The sequence below is a fragment of the Haliaeetus leucocephalus genome, unplaced genomic scaffold, assembly GCF_000737465.1.
Source record: "Haliaeetus leucocephalus isolate CR32 unplaced genomic scaffold, Haliaeetus_leucocephalus-4.0 Scaffold450, whole genome shotgun sequence".
Taxonomy (NCBI): Eukaryota; Metazoa; Chordata; class Aves; order Accipitriformes; family Accipitridae; genus Haliaeetus; species Haliaeetus leucocephalus.
Genome location: NW_010972886.1, coordinates 19,348,690 through 19,372,210, shown reverse-complemented (window position 1 = coordinate 19,372,210; position 23,521 = coordinate 19,348,690). Strand labels below are relative to the sequence as shown.

The 23,521-nt window shown below is 38.5% G+C and overlaps 1 protein-coding gene across 1 annotated transcript in view; it reads right to left on the bottom strand.

The window, feature by feature from the left end:
* Positions 1-23,521, bottom strand: part of RALGAPA2 (Ral GTPase activating protein, alpha subunit 2 (catalytic)) — a 129,103-nt gene that overhangs the window by 42,989 nt on the left and 62,593 nt on the right. Inside the window, exons 26-36 of the mRNA XM_010575074.1 lie at positions 16,413-16,541; positions 15,102-15,160; positions 14,694-14,802; positions 14,018-14,128; positions 13,587-13,655; positions 13,280-13,417; positions 12,584-12,767; positions 9,306-10,077; positions 8,937-9,008; positions 7,804-7,927; positions 6,576-6,731 (exon numbers count right to left, since the gene is read on the bottom strand). Of these exons, the coding sequence (XP_010573376.1) occupies positions 6,576-6,731; positions 7,804-7,927; positions 8,937-9,008; positions 9,306-10,077; positions 12,584-12,767; positions 13,280-13,417; positions 13,587-13,655; positions 14,018-14,128; positions 14,694-14,802; positions 15,102-15,160; positions 16,413-16,541 (1,923 nt within the window). The remainder of the gene's footprint in view (positions 1-6,575; positions 6,732-7,803; positions 7,928-8,936; positions 9,009-9,305; positions 10,078-12,583; positions 12,768-13,279; positions 13,418-13,586; positions 13,656-14,017; positions 14,129-14,693; positions 14,803-15,101; positions 15,161-16,412; positions 16,542-23,521) is intronic.

The following is a 23,521-nucleotide window of genomic DNA, read 5'->3' as shown; positions in this document are numbered from 1 at the left end:
GGGGGGGGAAGAAAAAGGTCATGATTTTCATTGGTAAACAACAACTATGTAATCTCAACACGCCTTGTATCAGCCTATATAGCACCACTGAATTTTCCCTCTTCAGAACCAGGTAGCACCTTTAAAAGTGAAGACTTTCACTCCTACATATTGGGTGGCAAACTGTACCCTAGCTGTAAGAGAAACGTGGCAAAACCATAATACATTATGAGAATCAAAAAGTTAAAACTATGAACTTAGCTTACAGTTTATATTCTAGCAGAGTAAAATAAAGCTAAGTTCACAGAGTGACTTAGATTCTCAGTTTATTTTAAATGAAATGGAAGATAAAGAGTCATATTTTATTTACACCCACGAATAAAAGACATTTTTAGTTCTGTCTGAAGAAAATACAACATTTGTGTCTTATAAAAACATGGAACCATTAACAATACCATTACTAGAGCTTTACATGTGTGCACAAAATTAGTGCAAATTACTATTCTCATGGTCACCCTGATTTCTGTGCACTCTCTTGTATTTTCTTAATTGCTCAGTAAAAAGAAAGCAACATCCAAGAAAATACTTATGTTGATAATATCACAGTGCAGACTGATGCATATAAAACTAAGCAGTAATTTACACGTACGACAAAATCCTGATTTCACTTTCTGTGAACAGATGCAGCTCGGTCACCTTAAAAGTGATTAAAAGCAAGATGTAAAGTTTAGTCTTAAAAAAACCAGAAATCTGTCTGGCTACAAGACTTTGTGCACAACAGGTTACACATACTGAGGATCTAAGTGTTTGGCAAGGCTATTCCACACACAGCCGAAGCTGAGCTGTAATTTGCTATGAAAGCTGAGCGAAGGAAGGACCCAGCTCACACCAGCTGTATTCAGAGCAGCCCAACGGCAATGTATTTGTAAGCAGCGCCCACAATTTATCAGTCTGAACCCAACGCATCCTGATACTAGAATGAGTTCTGGCACTAGCTTCGCAACACAGAGAAAGCCCACAACGGTGGTGTTTAGCAACCTCTGCTTTAAAAAGCCCAACAAATAAATATCAAAACAGCGTTCTGTAAGGTGATGTAATTGTCCAGTTGCACAGGGCAATTCACAAACTGAACACAGCTCTTCTTTCTACAAAAAGAAACTGTGAAGAAAAGGCTCTGTACTGCCTTGCCTCCTATTGCTTTTGGAGTGATAAATAGCACATACCACTATAAAACCAGTAATCAAAGTATGTCCAAATACTGCTCAAAAGACCGTTTTAAATCACAAGGAACTATTCTGATAATAATCAAATACTTCTCATACTGAAGAATCCCAAAACACCTTGTGCTTGTATCACATCCAAGAGGACAAAATTCAGTAAACAGGGAGAAGTTAGATCAACTGAGGCTTGCTGTGCTTGTTTGAGACAGGAAGTGATAGCTATGAGCTCAAAATCTTGCAGACATCGTATGATAATAAATCACTACCTTTGCTACAATCCTCATCGCATGCTAGTAACTCATTTTAAAGCTTGAGTTACTACCTCTCATCATTTTGAAGTCATACATCCTTAATCATGGCATTTAGAAGGTATAATGTTGCAAATATAAAATTGGTATTAATCAAAAATATTTGTTCTTGAAAGATAATTTAATTGATAAAAAACATTATAATACTCTTATCAGTGACAACAAACCAGCTGCTATTTTCCTGTATCGCTCATTCAAAATATAAGCTGTGGGGTCGACTCAATACCCTACAGGACACTAGCAAGTTTTGCTTAAGGGTCCAAAGCAAAACAGACGACGCATTTGGAGCTGGAGTCCCAAGCTATGCATGGGGTGGGCAAAAAAAAAAACTACATTAAAAAAAATCCCAAAGCAGCCAGGGAATAAGATAAATATTAAAAAGCAAAAACAAACGACAGACCAACTCAACTGTGAGTAGCCAGATTTTTTAGGCTTATTGCTGACTCGAACCATCTCTCTACAAACACTCAGGGAAGGCAGCTCTTGCAATTGCCGTTGCTTCTCCTCCTCAAGTGAGTTGACAGTGCATGAATTTTTAACCTGTGCGTAAAAGCAGCTTCCCTAACGTGACCAAAATATATACGTTCTCAGCCGCACGGGCTCAGACACAGCCACGGCTTGATGTCTCAGCTACGCCGAGCATTCAGCGCCTGGATGCCGGGTCAGTGTATCGCTTCTGACGTGCGTCACGCCGTCGTTAATCATATCTGGTCTGCGTTTCCTCAGCCCTGATCTGGGCGTCGAGGCGCAGCCGGCAGCTCCAGAAGCAGGCAGCTCCGCGCTGGGAGGCTCGCTGAGCATCGCCGCTGCTCCCCTTTGCTTGAGCAAATAGTTTTCAAGGCTCCCCGCTTCGGCTGGGCTGCACGCTGCCTGCCAGGCAACACGCCGCCGCTGACACTGGTCACGGTACACACCTAATGGCCTGACCTCCTTTCCCTGCTAATTGCATTACACAGCCAGCTGGCTCCAGAGAGGAGTCGTCTGTTTGACTGAAGAATTTCTGCTTTTGGGGAGGCATGGCTGCTACTTTTGCTAAGTAACAGTCGGGCCTGACATCCCCATTGTCTGGCTGACAGTGTACCCATCCTAAAATCTAAGTTTTATTTGTAAATTAACCAAGAAACTTCCTGCCAGAACAGTGCTGCCTGGAGACTGATAATGTGTGCCTTTCATTCCCTTTCACTCTTACTGTATCACTGCCAATTTGTTTTTCTGCTGCTCGCCAGCCCTAGGCTATAAAAGCCTTGTAAGACATAAGTGCAATTATAGTCCTGGAGTCAAATGAATTGGACAAATCCAATAGCACAGCTCTGTCCCCACTTTGCAAACCCCTACAGCAGTTAGATTAGCTGCTAAAAATCTAATCTAGCTCTAGCTAACAAATTTCTACAGCGAAGGAGCAAGAGTTCAGTATGGGGTTGCAACCAGATTTCTGAATTGAAAAAGTTCTGCTATGACAATGGAGAAGATGGAATAAATCACTTAAAAATTTTGCAGCTCATTTTTAAACCGTTAAGTACAATTTAGGTAGAACAAGACAGGGGACACTAGGATGCTGTTACTATGATTGATTTTCATTCTTGCCACAAGACAGACAGATTAAAAAAAGTTTAGAACCAATGATCCTAAACCCTACAGCAGCAAAACGTATCAGATGAATTTTGATTATTCCACTAGAAAAGATTTCTTTCAGGGCTAAGACTTATCTGGAGAGATTTTTTTTTCCTTTCTCCTCCCCCCACCCCCGAATAAGCAATATAATATGTCAGCATATACTTCAAATAAAGGAACACAAACTGCAAATTACAACTGTACTGCACAAAAATGAGGGGCCAAGTTCATGCTCAGTGGAAATGCACTTATTCTTGTGAATTTATACCAGAAATGAATTTATCCTCTTGTGTTCAGTAAAAATAAAGAACCATAATAACATATTTAAGTAAAATTACTGCATCTGCTTAATTCCCCAGCTCGCAGAATTTATGGCCTGCTGTACCACTTCCTTGGCCAGCAGGTGGTAAGACCTTCTGTTCAGCTCTGGAGCTTGCGAGCCAAGCACACTGATTGGTATTGAATTCTTTTTGCTTGTCTGTAGGCAAAACAAGAAGAGAAGAAACCACAGAAATGACAAAGATTTCAGAGATATCCCAGAGTTGGAAGCAGGGGGAAGGCAAGAAAGAAAAAGTTGTGGCCCCCATTGCATCCTGGTCGGCAACATGATAAAATTTTCTCCTCCCAGTAATACTGTCCTCTAACACCATATATAGTTCTATCAAAGCAAACATTAACATGGAGCAGGTACTGAAAGACAACATCGTCATCTGCCTTCCCCTCACACACTGCTATGAAAAAGAAGCACTGACACAAAGAAGTAATAAATATAATCTTTTTAACCTGGACATATTGCCCCAATAATCTGAGGTGAGGACTTGAGCCCAGCATGCACTAACTGTTCAGTGAGCTAGTGGAAGTATTAAAATACTTGTGATGATCTTGAGAGTTGCCATGATCTCAGAAGCAGCGTTGCATTTGATCACGACTCTGTTAACCAGGTATTGCAGAATTCATAAGTGCAGCATCAACAGGTGTGGGAAATAAATACATTTTCTTCTTGTTTAAGAGTATGTTGCAGGCAGGCATGTGTTTCTTTTCAAGCACACACGCCAGTTGTGGTCTGCACATGCAAAGGCTGCCACAATCAACATGGGACTTTGCAGACTGAGCAATTTTGCTGCTAGAGCATCAATGTACTTGCCTTTATGTATTTCAGTATACACCCTCCACAGCTAAGGTTCACAAGTGAAATTTCAAGAAATGGGCACTTTTAGGGTTATAAGAGTTCTTGCAGGATGTTTAATATTGTCTTTAGAAATGGTTTGGATCAACACTCATGCTCAAAACACTGGTTTCAAATGCAGGCTAGTTCATCCATCAGCATTTTCAAAGAACTGGAGAACTATCAATCTTCCAGAAATTTTACAGTGCTTCTGAAATGCATCTTACCTCCACTCTTAGCTGCAGTTTTATAAAACTTGTTAAGAAGTCTATGCTAATTTGCACAGAAATACATGCTTGCTTACAAAACAGCTGTGACAAATTAAATGAAACCGTTCTGTGCAGAAGCACCGAACCATGGAAGATTACACATTACAGAAGACCTCTGGAAGTCATCTGGTCCAACCCACCACTTAGAGTGAGGCCAGATCCCAAGGTCCATTAGGTTGCTCAGAGCTTTGTCCTTCTTTATGGAATACACAGTTTGATCCCTGCAGTGTTCCATTCCTATAGCAGATTTAAGGGGTTTTTTTTAAAAGTCTTAAAGCAATTACTTTGCGGTATTTTCTGTGGATAGTATATACGGTAGCTGGCCTTGTTTCCTAGCACTTTGAGACTTGGAGGCTGGCAACTACTAAATGCTTTTGCTTTTTCTTTCTCACGAAACCAACATTCTCTTAAAGCACATGTAGGGAAGACAATTAAAAAGAATAACCAGACTCTCTCAATGTCTGTGTTAATCCCTAACATGGGTAGGAATTAGGAGAATTAGTAAAATATACTGTTCGCAATTAAAACCCATTTTTCCCCTTGTGGTAGCTCTTTCTGACTGTGCTTTCTCCTCTCCCAGGTGATGTATTACTCAACAGCTAGATGATATTTCACTGCCTTTGCTATGCTTCCATAAAATGCAGGAGGTATGACTTACAAGGGAAGATTAGACTAAATGACCACCATTTGTGTAGGAAAAGTAAGACCGTGAAAGACATGGCAGCAGTTCTCAGACATGAATAAGTCTTCTGCAAAATGATCTGTTCTCCATGTAGAATATGGTAAGAATAAATGGGTTTAAACTGAAGCGAAGTAGATGCTACAAGAAATTTTCTCATGGTACAAAAAGTGGAGCATAGGAGTACGCTGCCTAGGGAAACTGTAAAGCATTCAACACTGGAGTTTTTTAACTAGCAGCTAGATAAATACTGGCCAGAACAACAAAAATACAGATAGTCCTACCTTGGTAAAGTGATAGAGACTATATAGCCTTTTAGTATGTACCACAGCCCTACTTCTCGATCCTAAAGTAGTCAGATAACGTTTTTTTCCATAGCCATGTAAATCCACTAATACAAAGATAATGAGTTGCATACATAAAGCGAAACATTTTGTTGGGGTTTTTTTGTTGGTTTTTTTTTAATGACAGATATCACAATAAAGAAGAAAGGATCTAGCTTTACTATTAAATGCTGGGCAAGTTTTCAGGACAAGTAATCAGAAATTCCACCTTTTTATTTCAAGGAAAAGCACATGTTGTTTTGAAACTAACTGGACAACAAATACAATCACCCGGTGACATATTTATAGGTAATTGTCAGAGCACAACAGTATCACATGGTAGACTGGATGGCTGTAGTAGCATTATTAATGCACATTAACAACCTATGTAGGACAAGTTGCCAATCCTAATTAAAAAGGCAAAGATTTGGTACGCACCTAAAACCTTCTTCGACTCTAAGCAGCAGTTGGCAAGCACCATAATCTCAAATCACTCCTTGTTAGGAAAGACAAATGATTAAGTACTGATACCAACAAAATTTTGGGCTGGGTTCCGGCCATCTTTGAAGCAGAGTCTGCTTGTCAGAATTGTGAATAACTGGATAATGGCTTTAAATATCAGCTGGCTGCTTTTGGTACTATGCTTGTCACTTCTCTTTCACTTCTTTTCTTTTCTGTTAACATGCTGGACGATTCATCTGTAAGGTTTTATTATGCTGCATTTGGTTGTTTTGTTCTACCGAACTACAACAGTTTTGGCAGGCAGACAACATTCAAATGAAATTATTGCTAATATTATTACTAATGGTGGTATTTGAGGCTACCATGGAAATGTTAATTGTGTTTCAGAATCCAGAATTTAGATGCCATTTAATTCAGATAATCTAGCTGCAGAGCACCATGTGGCACAGCAAAGATGGCCTGCTAGGACCGGTTAGCACAATCTGTTTTCAATTTAAACTCTAATTTAAGCACTTGAAGACTACAGACAACATTTTGAAATACACAGCAAATTATTTACCTTTTTGGTCAGTGAATCGTCTGAATCTGATGGCATTCTTGTAGACACATGAAAAATTATTTCCACGGTAGAGGTAGCATAATAGGGGGCCGTTTGTCCTGTGCTGCCATTGCGCTGCAGGCCACCCATAAACCCACCATGTGTTGAAAGATCAACCTGATTGATTGAAAGTCATAATTAGAAGAAATTTGGAAAGAATAATCAGTATTTATATATCAAGACTTGGTGAATTTACCACTCTAGAATTCTGTAGCCATCCCAGAGAAACAGAAGTCTTCCCCTACGGGTTTGTGATCCTTGCATTAGATGTGTCTGTTTCCCATTCCTGTACTTGACATTTACTAAAAGTAAATGACTCAGTACCTTAACTAGGTACTGAGTCATTATCTATATGGCTTTTTTTCCTTCCTTCCAGCAAACAACAGCAAGGAAGCAAAAGCATTCTGTCATGCACAGCTGCTCTTAGGGCTATGAATGGCTTAGCAAGGCCACTCAAAGCATACACCACGAGAAAAAGTGCAGAGAAAATATAAATATTCAGAAAAACTGCAAAAGAAATTGAAGATTTGTACAAGAAGAAAAACCTTAGAAGAAATTACTCTAGAAGATTATTCACAAGAAATGTCTCTCTGAAGACAAGCTTGTGTCCAAAAGCTTGTTTGTTTTCCCAGCTGCATCAGTCTAACTGAGGATGCTACCTCTCCCTGTAGACCTTGTGTCACTTAAATCCTTGAACATGAAATGCAGCTACTATATATTTCCAAAAAACATAAATGTTCATGTCATTTAGGTTACTGACACACCATTTCAACAACGCAAACTAAAACAAAACTTTTTTATCCTTTGTAAAGCAGTCCTGTGGTTGGGTGAGTGGTCTGACCACATGAAGAACTAAAAGGAGCTAAAATGAAAGTAAGATTGTGCTATAGCTCTTAATGATGCAGAAAGCAGAAATGTCCACTGCAGCACCACCTGTCCACCAGAAACAGGAAGGATGCATTCATCCCTAAGTAGCATGAGGATTTACAGAATTCTGCTAAAAAGGTGATCTTTTAAGTACTGCTAAATATTAGTGTGTATAAAAATTTATCTTTTTTTTTTTGAGAATTAAAAAATATGCAGTGACATAAGCAGTTTGTTTTCCATTTATCTATTTTAACCAGCTTACACTGATTTTCATAGGTCTTCAGATCAAGTACATTAGCTTGCCTAAATTTATGACTATTACCTCCCAGCCCAGTCCAGCAACAAAATCTTCATATGCCTGGCTTCCCCTTGCATTGGACAGTATTGAACATTTGTCCTCCTGTCCTTCTGCAATGTAAAACACTGCAATCTTGTGAGTTTCACGGCTGTAATTAGATATAAAAAGAAATGAAAGTTAAAGAAGTTTTAGCTCAAAATTATTTTTTAGATCACCTGCACTTAAAAAGCTATGAACAGATGACCATGTTTAACTCTACATGTCCATTTCTTTTATGCACACAAATACATCACTCAATTTCAGTTGCAGAAATCTATTTTCAACAATTTTTTCCCCCCCATGACCACAATGCAGACCACAGTTCAGAGAGCAGAGCAGAGTCTATTCCTTCCTTGCATGGGTAAAAGAATTGATGACCAGGTTCAGTTACAGGGTTAATCACTTACATCTGTGCAACCTTGCCGAAGCAGTAAGATTGCACAGGTGTTAATAGGAGCATAATTTGACCTACAGAATTTTAATTATAGAGTGATGATATCTGAGAAAGAAAAAAACATTATTAACTTTCAGATCCTGGGTTGAATTTTACAAGGCTGACAGTGACAGTTGGCTTCTCTGAAAAGAAGCTGAGTGGATTTGGTATGACAATTGTTGGGATACAAGAAAATCAGAACTCTGCAATGCTGCAGACATTTTTTCAAATAGCTATATGTCAAGTAATGAAAAATAAAACATAATATTCAGAACACTATTCTGCCACTACCTGGCTGTAGAGTAGTTGTATGGAGATTATCCCTTAAAATACTGCTCTCGTCACAGGGGTCATCCTGCAGAAAACAGTCCTTTGTGTGAGTTGAGTCAAGGTCACAAAAAATTTTGGAACTTCTTCCTTCCCCTCTCAGCTAAAGAAAACAGGAACTAGGTTGCTGTGTCTTATTATTTGCTACTGATTTTCAATTCTATGTATATAGTGCCAGTGAAAATAGCTTGTCCATTCAGGTTCCAGATCTCCGTGGAAACAGACAATCCATTTTTCATACAAATATTTGTATTGCTAGCACATGCAATTTTAATGAATTTTTGGTTTTGGTGATGTACGTATTCTTTCTTTAGAAATGCTAACCTTATCAATGGTGTCTTTAGTAAACATTACCTACCATTGGCGGGAATCCAGATTTTTCAGTTCTCGCAGTAATTTTGAATTTTTCTTAAGAAGATGAAAGCTTTTTCTATAAATATATAAAAAAAAAGTTTTGAAGGAAAATGCAACACAGTGCAGACACAGTATTTTCTCACTCAAACACCTAAAAGAAGGGAATCAAATTAGGATAATTCAGATGATTTTTTTATTATTATTATAAACAATCTGCAGATGTCTATTTAAAGTAATCACTGAAGCAGATATATGTAAAAGTTCAAAAGTATGCTCTGACTACCAGCCAGCTATATAATTCTCACTTTCTTAAGTCTGTACATGTTTGGGGGCAGAAGCGAGAAGAGTACCATTCTGAATCCTCTCTTCCTACCTTCTATCCCAGGAGTTCATTCCCAAGTCATTTAGCAACAGCCGACAGAAATAAAAGGATGCTTGAGGTTCAGCAGGACGTGGTTCTTCTTGACAGGCCACCTTCATACTGAAGTCCGAGCTGCATTTAAATATATACTCTTTTTCCTGGGCACTCTGCCTCATCAGGGCTTCAGTGATCGCATTCTCTTGGTCGTAGCTCATACCAAAGGGCGGCGGCGATGGCTCATTCAGCTTTCGTTGGGGATGTAAAAGGCATTCAGGACTGGTGTTAGCAATCTTTTCCAGCAATTGGTCAAGAGCGTCTTCTCCTTCTTCCACCTGAGAAATGTCTTTCTGGGAAATGAAGTGGTGCTCAGGGTTGCCTGAGATCACAAACGCGTTCGTTGTGCTCCGCCGTGGAAGGCAGCCCTCCAGAGGTCCATACAATATTCTGCCATCCCAAGAATACTTCCCTGAGATATCTCTGACAATTACCCTTACGTCCGAAGGGGTTGCTGCTGGCTCAGTGTTTGTTGTCTTCTCTGTAGGGATTTGGAGGTAAGATATAAGAGTACTGTCATTAAATACAAAGAGCTGCAGGTTGGGACTCCGGAAGACTTCTGAGGACAGCTCGGAGGACTCCACGTAGGAGTTGTCATGGTTCTCGCTAAGGAGACTGTGAAGAATGGCAGGGCCTCCGTTGAGCGGGTAGTGGCTCAGGTGATTCACCAGGTGAGTCATAACCATCCGTGCTGTTAAAGGTATCAATTCTAAATTCCTCCTTTTTTTTTCTAAAGCGATCAATGAAAAGATAATAAGATCAGTAAGAGCAGCAAGAAGCAATTAAAAAAAAGCATCTGCAAATTTGTCGTATTTCAAAAGCTTGCCTTAGTTGTCATCCTAATCTTCCTGTTCAAGAAACTATTTACAATCACTTTCCAAGAAATTCTACCTGACATACATTTTTATTTTCTTTTACCACATGCCTTTTGATATTTAGCCTACTTTGACATCCAAGTCTCCATACAACATGCTAAAAGTCCTGCACGCCGATCCCACAATGCCTGCTGTCACTACAGTTTCACCTGGTGGGTTAAGGTGTTTCTCCTTACTGCCTATATTCCCACAGTCATCCCCACAGCAATAGTAGCAATAGAGGGACAGGGCACAAGAAGCACAAGGTAAACCAGAGATGCAACTAATAACTAATGCTTCTTGGTCTTTAGCAGCATAGTGGTAAAGTTTGTTGTATGAGTGTCCTGGTTTCAGCTGGGATGTAGTTAACTGTCTTCCTAGTAGCTGGTACAATGCTATGTTTTGAGTTCAGTATGTGAAGAATGTTGATAACACTGATGTTTTCAGTTGTTGCTCAGTAGTGTTTAGACTACAGTCAAGGATTTTTCAGCTTCTCATGCCCAGCCAGGGCACCTGACCCAAACTGGCCAACAGTGTATTCCATACCATGTGACGTCCCATCTAGTTTAGGAACTGGGAAGTGGGGGGGCAGGGATTTTTGCTGCTTGGGGACTGGCTGGGTGTCGGTCGGCGGGTGGTGAGCAATTGCCCTGTGCATCATTTGTACATTTCAATCCTTTTATTACTACTGTTGTCATATTATTAGTGTTATCATTATCATTACTAGTCTCTTCTTTTCTGTTCTATTAAATCGTTCTTATCTCAACCCAGGAGTTTTACTTCTTTTCCTGATTTTCTCCCCCATCCCACTGGATGGGGGGGAGTGACTGAGCGGCTGCGTGGTGCTTAGTTGCTGGCTGGGGTTAAACCACGACAATGAGACAGGAAGAAGCTTTCTGGATCCCAAGATGTTCCTCTCAGCACAGGCAAATTCATCAGTTACTTCATAAACTGATCGTGCTCTGTAACTGATCGTTACGTTGTGCCTTCACTTCTCCTACTGGAACGTTATTCCAGAATATTACCCCTTTTATAGCCAGAAACCTTCTAATTTATAGGTTTTGTTCATATCTAGTTTAAAACTATTTTTCTCTAGTTTATAGTGTTTTCCTCTCTCCTTGGTATTTATACCTTCTAATGCACTTTTAAACAATGGTTCTATTCCTTTTCAGCCTTTTGCTAGCCCTAAAAAGCCAAAATTCTTCAGCCTCCTCTCATAAAAAAGGCTCTTTATTCTTTTCCTGAATCCTCCAGTAGTAAATTTCTGAATTAATCTTTTTCAAAAGCAAGCAAATGAAAGAACTTGTAGGGCACTAACATATCCAAGATGAGAAACATCTCATTCTACCTAAAATGACAAAGGTATCCGACACATAACTTTATCTTTCTGCTATTCACAACACATCCTACACACCAAGAAATGTGTGCAGAATAAGTTTTAATATTTTTAACCCTTTCATTAAAACTAAAAATACATACACAAAATCAAAGAAAATAAGCTGTAGGATAGAAAAACAGTACAGTATCAAAACCTGAAAATACTACTTTAAAGCATCACTGCCAATCCAACATTATTTCACACAACTTCATATTGCATCTGTACTTCTGATTCTTCTGCAGAAATATGTTAATGCATATTAATATATGAAATTACTTTAAATGGACATAATTAGTATTTGAACAGCCATTGTTTTAAAGGTTATTTTTAACAAGTGTTTGAAATAAAGATGATGTCTATGATAAATCACTTAGAGATAAATTATTTCATATGTTTGGATGTATTCTTTTAGGTTGACTTTAAAAAGTTAGTAACATATTGTACCTAGATCCAAATAATCTCTTTTCACTTTAGACACAGGTAGATTGTGAATGGGCAGGAATGGCGTATTTATGCAGCTGCAGAATTTGGTCCAATGTTCTTCTCGAATCACTCAGAACAGGCAAATTATCTATGACAATGGAGTCATTTCTACTGAAAAATTCAAGAAGGGCAGCTGCATGCTTCTGAAAGAAGTCTGATTTGTGGCTTATCTTATTTGTTGAATTTAATTCTATATACTAAATTATAAGTAGTACCAAAGGAAAAAACAGCTTCTCGGTCTATCCTATCTCTGTACAAATTTCCCACTATGCAGCACCTTAGTGACATTTTCTTTCTCCTGTGATCTTTGTTGCTGATGTTGCTTTTCACCAACTCGAACATCCTATTACAGAGGACACTGGAATTCATTAAAAAAGGGCGCTGCCCAGTTTTCAGCGAATAGTTGCTATGCGCAGTAAGAAGCAGCACATTTTCAAGGAAGAGATGTAACCTGGAAAGCTTTATTTCCTAGCTGCTGACCCCTGACATGCTGGTCCTCACCACACTCTGTGAACTCTTACCCTCGGCGACAGTGAGCAGGTTGCCCAAATCCGTGGAGGAGTGGCATTGGGCTGGCTCAGAGCTCTTGACATTCCCCAGTGGCAAAAATGGGTCATAATCACTGGACGAGAGATCTGCCAGACTCAGCACGTAATGGCTTTGCTGAGTATACGTGCTGGAGCCATTCACACAACAGTGCAGAACCTGCAAGGAGACAAGCATGACACTGAAGAAGTAATAAAGTATACATGACAGTACCCACTTAAACACATTCATTGAGGAGTGACCCACCATAATTTTCACATTGTGAAAGCCAGGACATGCTACAAAAAACATCTATGTCTAAATACGGCGTTTTTAAAATAACACTCTTCGTCAGCTCTTATTTTGTCCTTTAACAGCTCACTTCAGGACCTACTTTGTATTTTAACAGCCCATTTCAAATAATTCAAATATTTCTGCAAAGATTGTTTTCCCTGGCTCGCTTTAAGCGTTTTACCTTTCTCTCTTCACCATCCTCAGTCTGTTCTACATCTCTGATCTTACCATCTTAACATTTTGCATTCTTAACTTCTCATCTGTATGACTTCTGCCCACACCACAAGAATTCATGATTTTCTACAGCTTGCTAAAAATGCTTGTATGCCTAAAAGGATCTGTGAAAGGCTTCTTTAAACATCTAGACACAATAAATCACATTCATTCCTCATACTCACTCTGTAAATATAGTCCAGTAAAGGAGCTTTGGATGCATGCTGATCTTCAAGAACACCAGCAGACACCGGCTCCAGTAGCATTTTCATGGGTAATGCCATACACCAGTCCAACAAGCAAAGTAGCAGTGAAACTATAAACTAAAAAAACATGTAACACAGTATTTAGGTATATTCTATTAAATTCACCCAAACTTAAAGGTATGAGTTTGAAAGTTTAAAATACGACTCTGGTTCAAAGAAACTTCATTTCATAACCATCTTGAACAGCACAAAGAAAGAATGGAGACTGCTCTTTTCAGTGATGTACCTTTTTATCTGCTTCCACAGAGGAGTATTCAGCACTCGGCAAAAGAAATGCAATAGTGGCCACAAGGATCTACATTAAAATAAAACAAAATCCAGAAAGACATTTAACTTCTTTCACTATAAACACAGAGCATGAACTTCATTTGAACAGGGTATGAAAAAGGTTAAATTCTCTTAGAAACATCTAACTGCCCTTGTAAATCAATGTCCAAGTGAAACAAAGTTGTACTGAGCATTTTGGAAATAAATCACTACAAGTGAGAGAAGTACACTGGTCCTAGGACTACAGGAAGTACATGTCCTAACAATAATTGCAGAAGAAAGATAAAGTTAACATAAAGTCACAGTGACAGTAGCTCAAGTAAGGAATTAAGGAATTAAGGCAACTTTGCATACAATTTCCATACAAACAATTAAAAAAAACTGACGTACTTCAGTAATTTTTCTGGACAGAGAGGATTCGTACTTCTGAAGCTTTTGCCAGTAAGAAACCAGCAGCTGAAGAACATCACAGGCTACCTGAGCTACCAGTTTATTAGAAAACTGGAAGAGAAAAGGTGATTAAAAGCCAAATAAAATATTCAGATACAATACAATGCATTCCATTTTTCTACATTTTAAATTATTTTGCATCTATACAAACAATAAAAAAATGTTAATGTTGCAAAATCACATTGTCAGCATTAGAAAACAGCAGGCTTGACATTATCTATGTAATGTTATTTTGGTCTATTGTGGAAAGGGTCTTTAGGTACATAATCACATGCTATTTTTGCAAATATTTTGCACTTTTGTATAGGATACCACCTTGGCCCCACTGAAGAACTGTGCATATACTCTGAACCATGCTCACTGAAGATAATGAGCTACTAATTACATGCAAAGGTTCAGAACTGGGAGTCATCTTTTTGAAGATGGCTAATGCCGTATCACTAATACTATGCAAAAAGTCCCAAGCAGCTGCGCATTCAGCAGCATCCTGTCAGTGTCTTAAGCAACGAACAGACAAGCCAGAAGACTGTGCTCCATATAATCAGCAACTATTCAAAAAATGAAAACACCCTTCTTACACAATGCTTATTGACTACAGAGACCGTCACAGTAATACCTTCAGTGTCACACCTATGACATTGATTGCTTCCTTCACTTGGGGGTGGTTTGTGCACTGCGTTAGTTCTTCACATATCCAAACTCCAAGGCCACAAATGGCTATACATCTTTTTTAAAAAAAAAAGTGGTTTTGTCAGAAGTTCTAGAAAAATATTTAGAGGCGGAAAAAAAATAAAGAAGAAAAAGAAAGAAATGCATAAAGAGAAGATGTGATCTCTCTTTTCACTCTCACACAACAGTCAGCACCTTCATGGCACAGAGCGGACCTCATCTTAATATGCCTGAAGAACTCATCTAAATAGGATCAAACTACAAGGCAGCAATAACAACCCAACTGTACAAGCACCAAAAATAAGTAACAAGAAAGCCTTCCCCATTTTCCCATTTCTTTTACTCAATATTTTACCTTGCAGCTTCACTTGGCTCCTCTGTAGCATTCTTCAATAAAATATTTATGAGGTAACACTAAAATAAGAAAATAAATTAGAATAAGCATCTTTTTGTTACATCTACTTTAAATAAAGTTGTTTAATTTTGACATAGTTACAAGTGAAATAACTTTAATTCTCAGTCTATTCTTAAAGCATTTTTACTTCATGCCAATTTTATTTTGTCAAGGGAGAAATACTTACTGATTACACCTCAAATATACAGGCCCTTGTGAATAAATCCAACCAACCTAAAAATCATGTACAGGCAGCACTATGGAAATCAATTCGTTTTCAGAGTTGATGGGTATTTACTAATGATGAGTGGTGATCACTTGATAATACAACCCATAGCATTTAGGTCTAAGCAGGCCACGTTATGAAAAATTTAGTGTATTTTTTAGTACAGAAAAGACACTTTTAGAATCAAGACCATTTTAACACACCTCCAGTGACTCTCAGAGGACTGATGAAGAAAGCAAGAACAGGAGCCAAGCATGCTAAGGGTTTTGCATTCTCTCCGGTTCTACCTTCTCAGGCCACATGAGGAATTCGGAGATTCCCCCCCAGCTACACCTAATTTTGTGCGGTGGATCATCATGGTGCCTCAAGTTTAGCAAAAAGCAACAGAGGCTTGTGTTAGGGCAACCATTTGGGCAGGTTCCACCTGCAAGTGATGTTCCAGGTCACCTTTGTCAGGTCTTTGAGTGAGGGCGTGTGTGATTTTTCCCCTACAAGATCATTGTTGTGAAGGTCATTAAATTACAAAGCTTTCCATCCTGCAAAGCAATTCATGTCTCAAGATGTCCCACTGAAATTAATTTGCGGGGAAAAACCATTCACATAAGATGGTGATTCCAACAGTAGAATTTTCTTTACCATAATACCAATAAGGCAAAAAATATCTCCCCTTATGTACACCCCACATCTCTTACATGACAAGCTAATATACACAGATACAATGAACGGACACTTTAAATAATACCACCAACATCATTTAATGAATTGACCTGACAGGCATCTGGCTGGAAAACATTGCATTTGATCACAGCCAGTTCACTCTCCTCGAAAATAAAATGTAATTTGCTGTATCTAAGCTTTGTTAATTTTATGGTACGTGTTAAGCAAAGCAATCCTTATCAAATAAGTACATATAATGTGTGCAGTTGTGGGGTTTTGAGGAGAAGGAGGGGTTTATTTTTTAAACAAAAACATACAGTAAAAATGAAATGACTGAATAGTAAAAATGTTAGGTTACCTAAGGATTTACTAATGAAATGTGACTTTACCTTCACATCTGCAGTTCCTGCGATGATTTCACCCGCTTCTGAAATGGGCCGCAACAGTGGGATTTCTTGGTAGATATTTGGAAAGCAAACAAGAGAACCAAGGATGGTGTGAGCTTCTGAACGGGGAGCCTAACAAAGGAAAAGTAAACAAAAATATTCATTAAAAAGAGACTTCTTGAAGTTATGAAAATGATATAAGCTATGAGGCTAGTGTATATCACCATAAATACTAAGTGTGCTGTATTCTTAAAGTGTCCTGAGGAACAATGTCCTGGTAGCTTTCCCTTTACAACTACAGCAAAAGCTACATTAAAGCAGTGACTAACACACACTTACCTGCCCATTCTTTTTGCTGCCGTGTTGATCTGCTCTTTTTCTGAGGCCAAGCTTCTCCTCCAGCAAGGACCTGGCCCTGCTCCTATGTGTATTCTACATTTTTAATGCCTCCTCTGTCATTACACAATCCAACTATCAGCAATTCAGTGTCAATAAAAAATACAGAGCCTCCTAAAGAAAAGCTGAATGAGAATTTTAAGCACTAATCCAGCACTACTATTAGCTGATTGTGTGACACAAAGGACAGCACAATGTACTCAAACTGACTGTATACATGATAAAAATGCGTAGAGAGATTCCTACTTCAATACAACCATCAAAAGCAACATGTCATGAGCTATAAATGCATTAACTACTGCTATATAATCCTGCATAACGCTGAAAATACAATGCACACTAAGTTTTATGCTTGTAGGAGAAATGGAAGGTGGTGGTATTTTGGGTTTGGGTTTTTTTTTTTTCCCTCCATGGAAAGTTGAGTATTCATTTCTTATTAGCACTTTAAGCTTTGGATCAATGATCAGGCTGATCAGTTTTTTTAAAGAGACGTCAGAAAATTAATGGCTGTAAGCTCTTTGAGGTACGATGGAAAAAGCACAGCTAGGCTCACCATTTCAGTTCTGCTGAAATACGAGAGGGCTGTGTCCCTGCACAGGGCAACCCGCTCAGCCACATAAATGTCAAGAGCAGCCGTAAAAGCACTTGGCCAAAATGAACAGAAAGGTCTCCCTTGAACTGGTGTTTCATGCACAACAAAGCTTTCCTGTTTTTCCCAGGATTGCCAAACCTTTATCCTTATTTTGGCATCCCATCATTGATTTGCTGTTTTACTTATCCTTCACTAATTTAATCGATTAGTCACATTTCTATTAGTGTTGATGTTTAGTAAGAAATTCAGTATTACCAAGAGAGTTCCATATTTTCAATATTTGCTCACTGAAAAAAGCTAATGAGATTCTGAAATCCAAGTCCTGCTTTTAGCACACAGGCGTGCTGCAATATTAGCGAGGATATGATTTCTCACACTTTGGCCTTTTGATGAAACACCTTTGCAATACTAGTATGTCACCTTATCCCACAATTTCACACATCAGCTGCCATGGTATCTGCCCCAAGAGCCCCATTTCTCATTGCGATAATGAGTCAACACCTGTTAGAGTGGAGACATCCGAACCTCGTTAGCAAGCGTGCGCTCTCAGGGGACAGGGGCACCGGGCATTGCCATACTCACCTCCAGCATGTCTGTGCTCAGAACCCTGGCTGCCGCAGTAATGAAGTCTCCTATCAGCATTGTAAAGCCAGGTAAGCCCAGGAAGAAAAACCAAGGTGGGCAGTGCTTTATGACAGTATTTAAGATATCCTGAAAGAGAAGTTACCTGTTTGAGAAGAGATGAGCAAGCAAAAAAAAAAAAAAAAAAAAAAAAAACCCAAAACCAAAAGTGAGAGTTTTAGAAGATTTAACTTTGCAATTCACCAGTTCCACACTCATCAAGGTGATAATTCAGAGCCACACAGCTCTATGTACAACTGATCGTCATGTAACAACCAGTACTTTCCCCTGCAGATGCATTTAATAGGAAAAGCGCATTTTGTATTTTGGTAATATTTGTACTTTTTAATTTCTGTTAAAAAAAAAAAAACAACAAAAAAAACCCCTGAACAAATGCCTGTGTCTCTGTGTCTAAGCATAACTGTTCTCCTGTTAAATAAGACTTTGGATTGAAAACGTTCATACCATTAATCAATTTAAGATGAAGCATTACACCACTCCAAATGAGGTATTTCCTAAAATCACATTACTCAAAATTCTGTAGCCCTGAAAACATGAGATGACACAAATGACTGCCACCTTTGCCCTGAAGGAGCAAAGTAACTGAGAGCAGGTGGCTTACTACCGTTAGGCTGCTCCAGCACATACGGGATTTTTTAGCTCTTCTGGACTAGTTGAGAAATACAGTGATATCAAATGCAAGAAATTATCATACACAGCACGGTAACACAGATAATTCTATGCTAACTAGATTATTCTAAGTCACTCTTCTTCTACATAATTCAGACAGCAAATATAGATAAGCCTTGGAGGGAAAAAAGAGGTTTTGCTGAACTTTTGAAGGAACAGAGGGGTTTTTTTGTTTTTAAGAGGTAGCACTATATGTGTAAGAATAGACCACCAACCACAGCTTTGCTCTCATCATTACCCTGTGACACAGAACACATTCGAGATAAGTGTTTCAACTTTAATCCTTCCACGTTTCAATTCTTCACAGTCTCCAAATCAGAGCAAAGTTCCTGTATTTGAGTTAAGATTTCCTTCCTACAAGGTTTCACCAGGTTTAAAATTAGGCACAAAATCTATATAATCCTTACCTGCAACGTTATATTTGCTGAAGAATTAGATAAAGCTATTTCTATATCAAGTAGAAAATTATTTTTCGTCTCAAAATTCCAAAGAAAAGTTGCAAAGGAAAGCCATTTTCAGTGTCCATCTTTACTGGTTTTATGACATGTTAAAGAACACTTGAACTTAAATTTAGTCCCAGAATGTGTCCGTATGCTCAATTTCTACATCAGAAACTAAAGAAGTCAAACTCATTTTTCTCTATATGAAGATATGCTTTAACTTCACTAGTATTTTCTCAAAGCACTGCTAAACACCTGGACAGAACCTATTTAGTGTTCCACTAAGTATTTACAGCAGTAACATCCTATGAAATAACTGTGTTATATATTTTAAATAAATAATATTAGTTTTCAACATAGTAGCAGATAATGCTTTCACTTTCCTGAATAAGCTAAAATGCCACTCGAGTTAATGTTTAAACTAGTTTTAATCACTTCCTTTGATACATTTTAAAGTCAATATCAGTCAATGCAAACATTCAAAAAGAGGGAGCAGATGGATGCAGCAGCTCATAAAGTGGGTGGTAAACTCACCCTCCGAGCAGAACAAAAGACCCACCTTTTTATAATTAAGGGTCTGATTAATGCACCGGGCTCCTCAGAACACAACACACCTGTAATTACAAATGGAGCCAGGTACTGCGATGTGTTTGGTCTCTGAATAATTGGGCATCAAACTATAGAGTAGCAGATGGGAGTACACTTCTCTTGACATATGCCACGATAAAAGAGCCCATGCTAACCTGGCCTGGAAGGTAAGAGAACGTCGGAAGTACAAAGACCTGCTACAAACAACCATGTTAACTCCTGTCCTCACTCCATCAATCCCATCTGTTAAATACCACTGTAACGATCATCCAGCTTCATTGGCTTTTAACTATGGTCATTGTATGGAACACTTCGAAAATGAGGATAAAAAAGTAATTGCAAAACTGTTACTTTAATATATTAATACCTGTGAGTCTACAGTGCAGCATAACTAATACAACTTTAGCAAAAGCTGTGACAACACACACATTCCAAAAAGCTGTAAGAATGTGGTTGCATGGATCTACCTGCTGTTTATGAGATGTGCCACTACTAAAATAAACAAATTATTTTTCGTAGTGAGAAACCTTTTAAAAATTTATTTTGAAAAGCTAATGAAACAATCCTCAATTTCTCTTTTGTTGCGTAGCTTCAAAATGATGAATTCACAGCACAGTTCGTATGCTGCGGTGAAACAACACACATCTAACTGTTGCAAGTTTGCAATGTACAAGTGCATAAGAGCCCAAACAAAAACCTGTTTAGCCTAGCTTTCCCTTAGTTTCCACTGCCATTTTTCATCTCAGGCATTTCAGTACAAATTTGCGATAGTTTGAGTGACTTCATTATTACTAGGAGACAGAATATGTCCTGATGAGAATATTGTTGTTCTACTTGAGCTTACTCCAACCAGAATGGACAGGAAAGAAACCACGCCCCAGGAAGGCGCTTACAGGTAAAATTTGACAGTTTTTCTCCCATTTCCCAATTAGCACACTTTCATGCACAATCCAGCTAACAATAAAAGCATGATTTCATGCAGTAATTCAGTAGCAATGTGAGCTTATCAGAAGATTCAGGCTCATGAGAAAGTGACCAAGTGAGAACATATGTCCTATCAGTGATATTGCAAAAATCAGGTAATTCAAACAGAGGCAAGTTGTTTCCTTCCCTTCAAAGCGCTGTTCTGTAAATGTAAACTCTGTTCAGCAGCTTACGGCCTAGTAAATGAATCACTTTAATTGAATGCTATGTACACAGTAACTGGAAAAACACAAGCAATAAGAAAAACATATGGTGATGGCAATAGAAATTGGTTTACTCATTCTGTACAGTGTTGTTTCTTTACTTCTTTCATAATTGACCTTTAGAACGATAAATGTGTAAAATAATTTTGGTTTATTATGGCTCCCAACCCTTCAGCAATTACACAAAATGAAAATTTAAAAGGAAGTATTCATTCTGGAAGCATTTCCATTGTTTACATAATTGCACAGCTATAATTTAGTGTTCATGTTGTTAAAGAAAAGTGGAAAAAAAGGACCATTATGGACTATTTCAATTCAAAATGATGCTCTGTAGAGTTAAAAATGGGGAGGAGGGGAGAGAAGGGGGCAATCACATGCATGTCCTTCTCAAATGCATTAACCCTATAAATGGCATAATATTTCAGTATAGGTTAATCTAGTAGTCCAAAAAATAAGGCCATAAACATCCACCGAGTAAGTGAAAAAAATTTATGCAAGTTCACTGAAAGGTCAATTACAAAAATATTCTTCACCTAATTTCTGTTCAAGCTTTTGCAGATTACAGGTGTAACCAAATAGCCTGCCATCTGCCTTCATCACGTTTCCAATTGTCCCTCAACAGGAACAACATGGATTTTTCACTTAAAGTTCACTCTGTTCTTCACTGAGAGACACCTCATTAGGGGCTGAAATTTACAGCACAGGAAAGATTATTAATTTACACAAGACTTAAGTGGCAAATCCTTCATTTTTTGTTTTAAAGGAACAAACGCTTCCATTTACTTATTCCAAGTTCTCCTAGCTATCATTACATTTTAGGCAAGAGTTAACTTGTCAAAAATTAAGTTCCAATAAAAATTTATGAAGTATTTTGACACCCTCACAAACCACAGGATTAGCTTGTCAGAAAGATTTATTTCAATCTGTCATTTAAATCTAACCTCCAAAAAAGTTATATTTCCTAAAGTATCTTGTGACCAGAATGCAATAAGGAGATATATTAAAAACCAGAGTAACATTGCATTTGTAAAACATGGGTAAGGTTATTCACAAGCGCTAAAGATAACAGATTACTGCATAAGTCACCTGCTGGTAATTGCTCCTTCCCCTCTGAACTACATTAGAAAGCTCTCTTACAGTTGTATTAATAACAAAAAAACCCCACCCCAAAGCCCTTGGGCTGACAGAGAGGTGCTTAGATGCTCTATTAACAGAGATCAGACAAACACATCAAACAAACAGAATTTTTAAAGTTTCTTCCCTTTTAGAGTATGTTTGATATTTTCACAACCTAGGAGGCCATTAGAATTAAGGAGACACTTCAAATTGGAAGAAATATTTTAAGTTCATGCACAACAAGAGGGAAATACCTGAATACCCATTTGCTACAGGTACAGAGGTACAGGTACCAAGAACACAGTTACTAGTCCATGGCACTGCTTGAAGTCGAGACGACTTTGTGTCGCCATATGGATTTCTCCCAAATGCCTGTGGCAGGACCACTTCGAAGTCTCTGATTCTCCGAAACCAACGTGGCAGTGCTGAAGCACCTGTAGAGCACGAGGTTAACTGCTTAGAGGGAAGGTGGTTTTAGGGAAGGGAACATGAGCACTCCTCTGAGAGGACAGGTAGAGGAGCTCCCTGCAGTGCACAGCAGGAAGGCAGGTCCTCTACCTTAGGTGGCAATTAGCAGCACTCTTAACACTTTTCACTTTCACCTGCGTGCTGTATCAGTTTTCAAGATGGAGGAACAAATGCAGAGGATAAGGGATTGTTTTGCACATTTTTATTAGAACATCCCAAAAACCAGCAAATACGTTAAACCTTGATTTACTTAAAATAGTCACTCTCAGAATTTATCATGTAACCTTGCTTAAAAGATAAAGATAACAGCTAAGCAAGATGCTGAAGTAAAACATGACTGAAGCAGAGAAACACAATTGCACACAGAGGGAAAAGGAAGGATCCTGAAGACGCAGCCCCGTTGAAATAAGCAGAGGGAAAGGGGGAAGTCAAGCAGAGAGCTGAAGATGATGGATGATGAAATAGCGTTGCATTGCAGGGGTGTGTTAACAAAGAAACTTACTTCAGGAGATCCCAAAGCTACAACGATGACTGGAGAGGTGGAAGAAAAGGTGTGAGCAAAATGGAAGGAAGAGAGATGTTGACTCTATTTCAAAAAACTCTATTTCTGTTCTGGACAGAGTTCAGAAAATCCTCAAAAAAAGAACTTACAAGCAGCAGGCACTCCAGCAAGATACTGCTGGGAATACAGAAAAGACAGACAGAACACTGACTACAAAACAAATTTGGGTGGGATGAAAGCAATTTAGAGCAGAAGTATTACACACACACAACAAAAAAACCCCAAAACAAAACAAAAAAAAAAGGAAAAGAACAAAACTAGCAAAGTTGTTCCAGAATGCATAGCTCCTACAATCAGCATTACCCAGTTCTCCCTTTCTTCCAGTCAACCCTAGGAGCTATTTTTCTCCAGCGTTTCCAACTTATCCTACTCTGGGTGAACAGAGGGGTATGCAGGACTTCCTGTGAGACCTTGGCATTTGTATTTTTGTCTCTACTGGAAACATGCTGTCT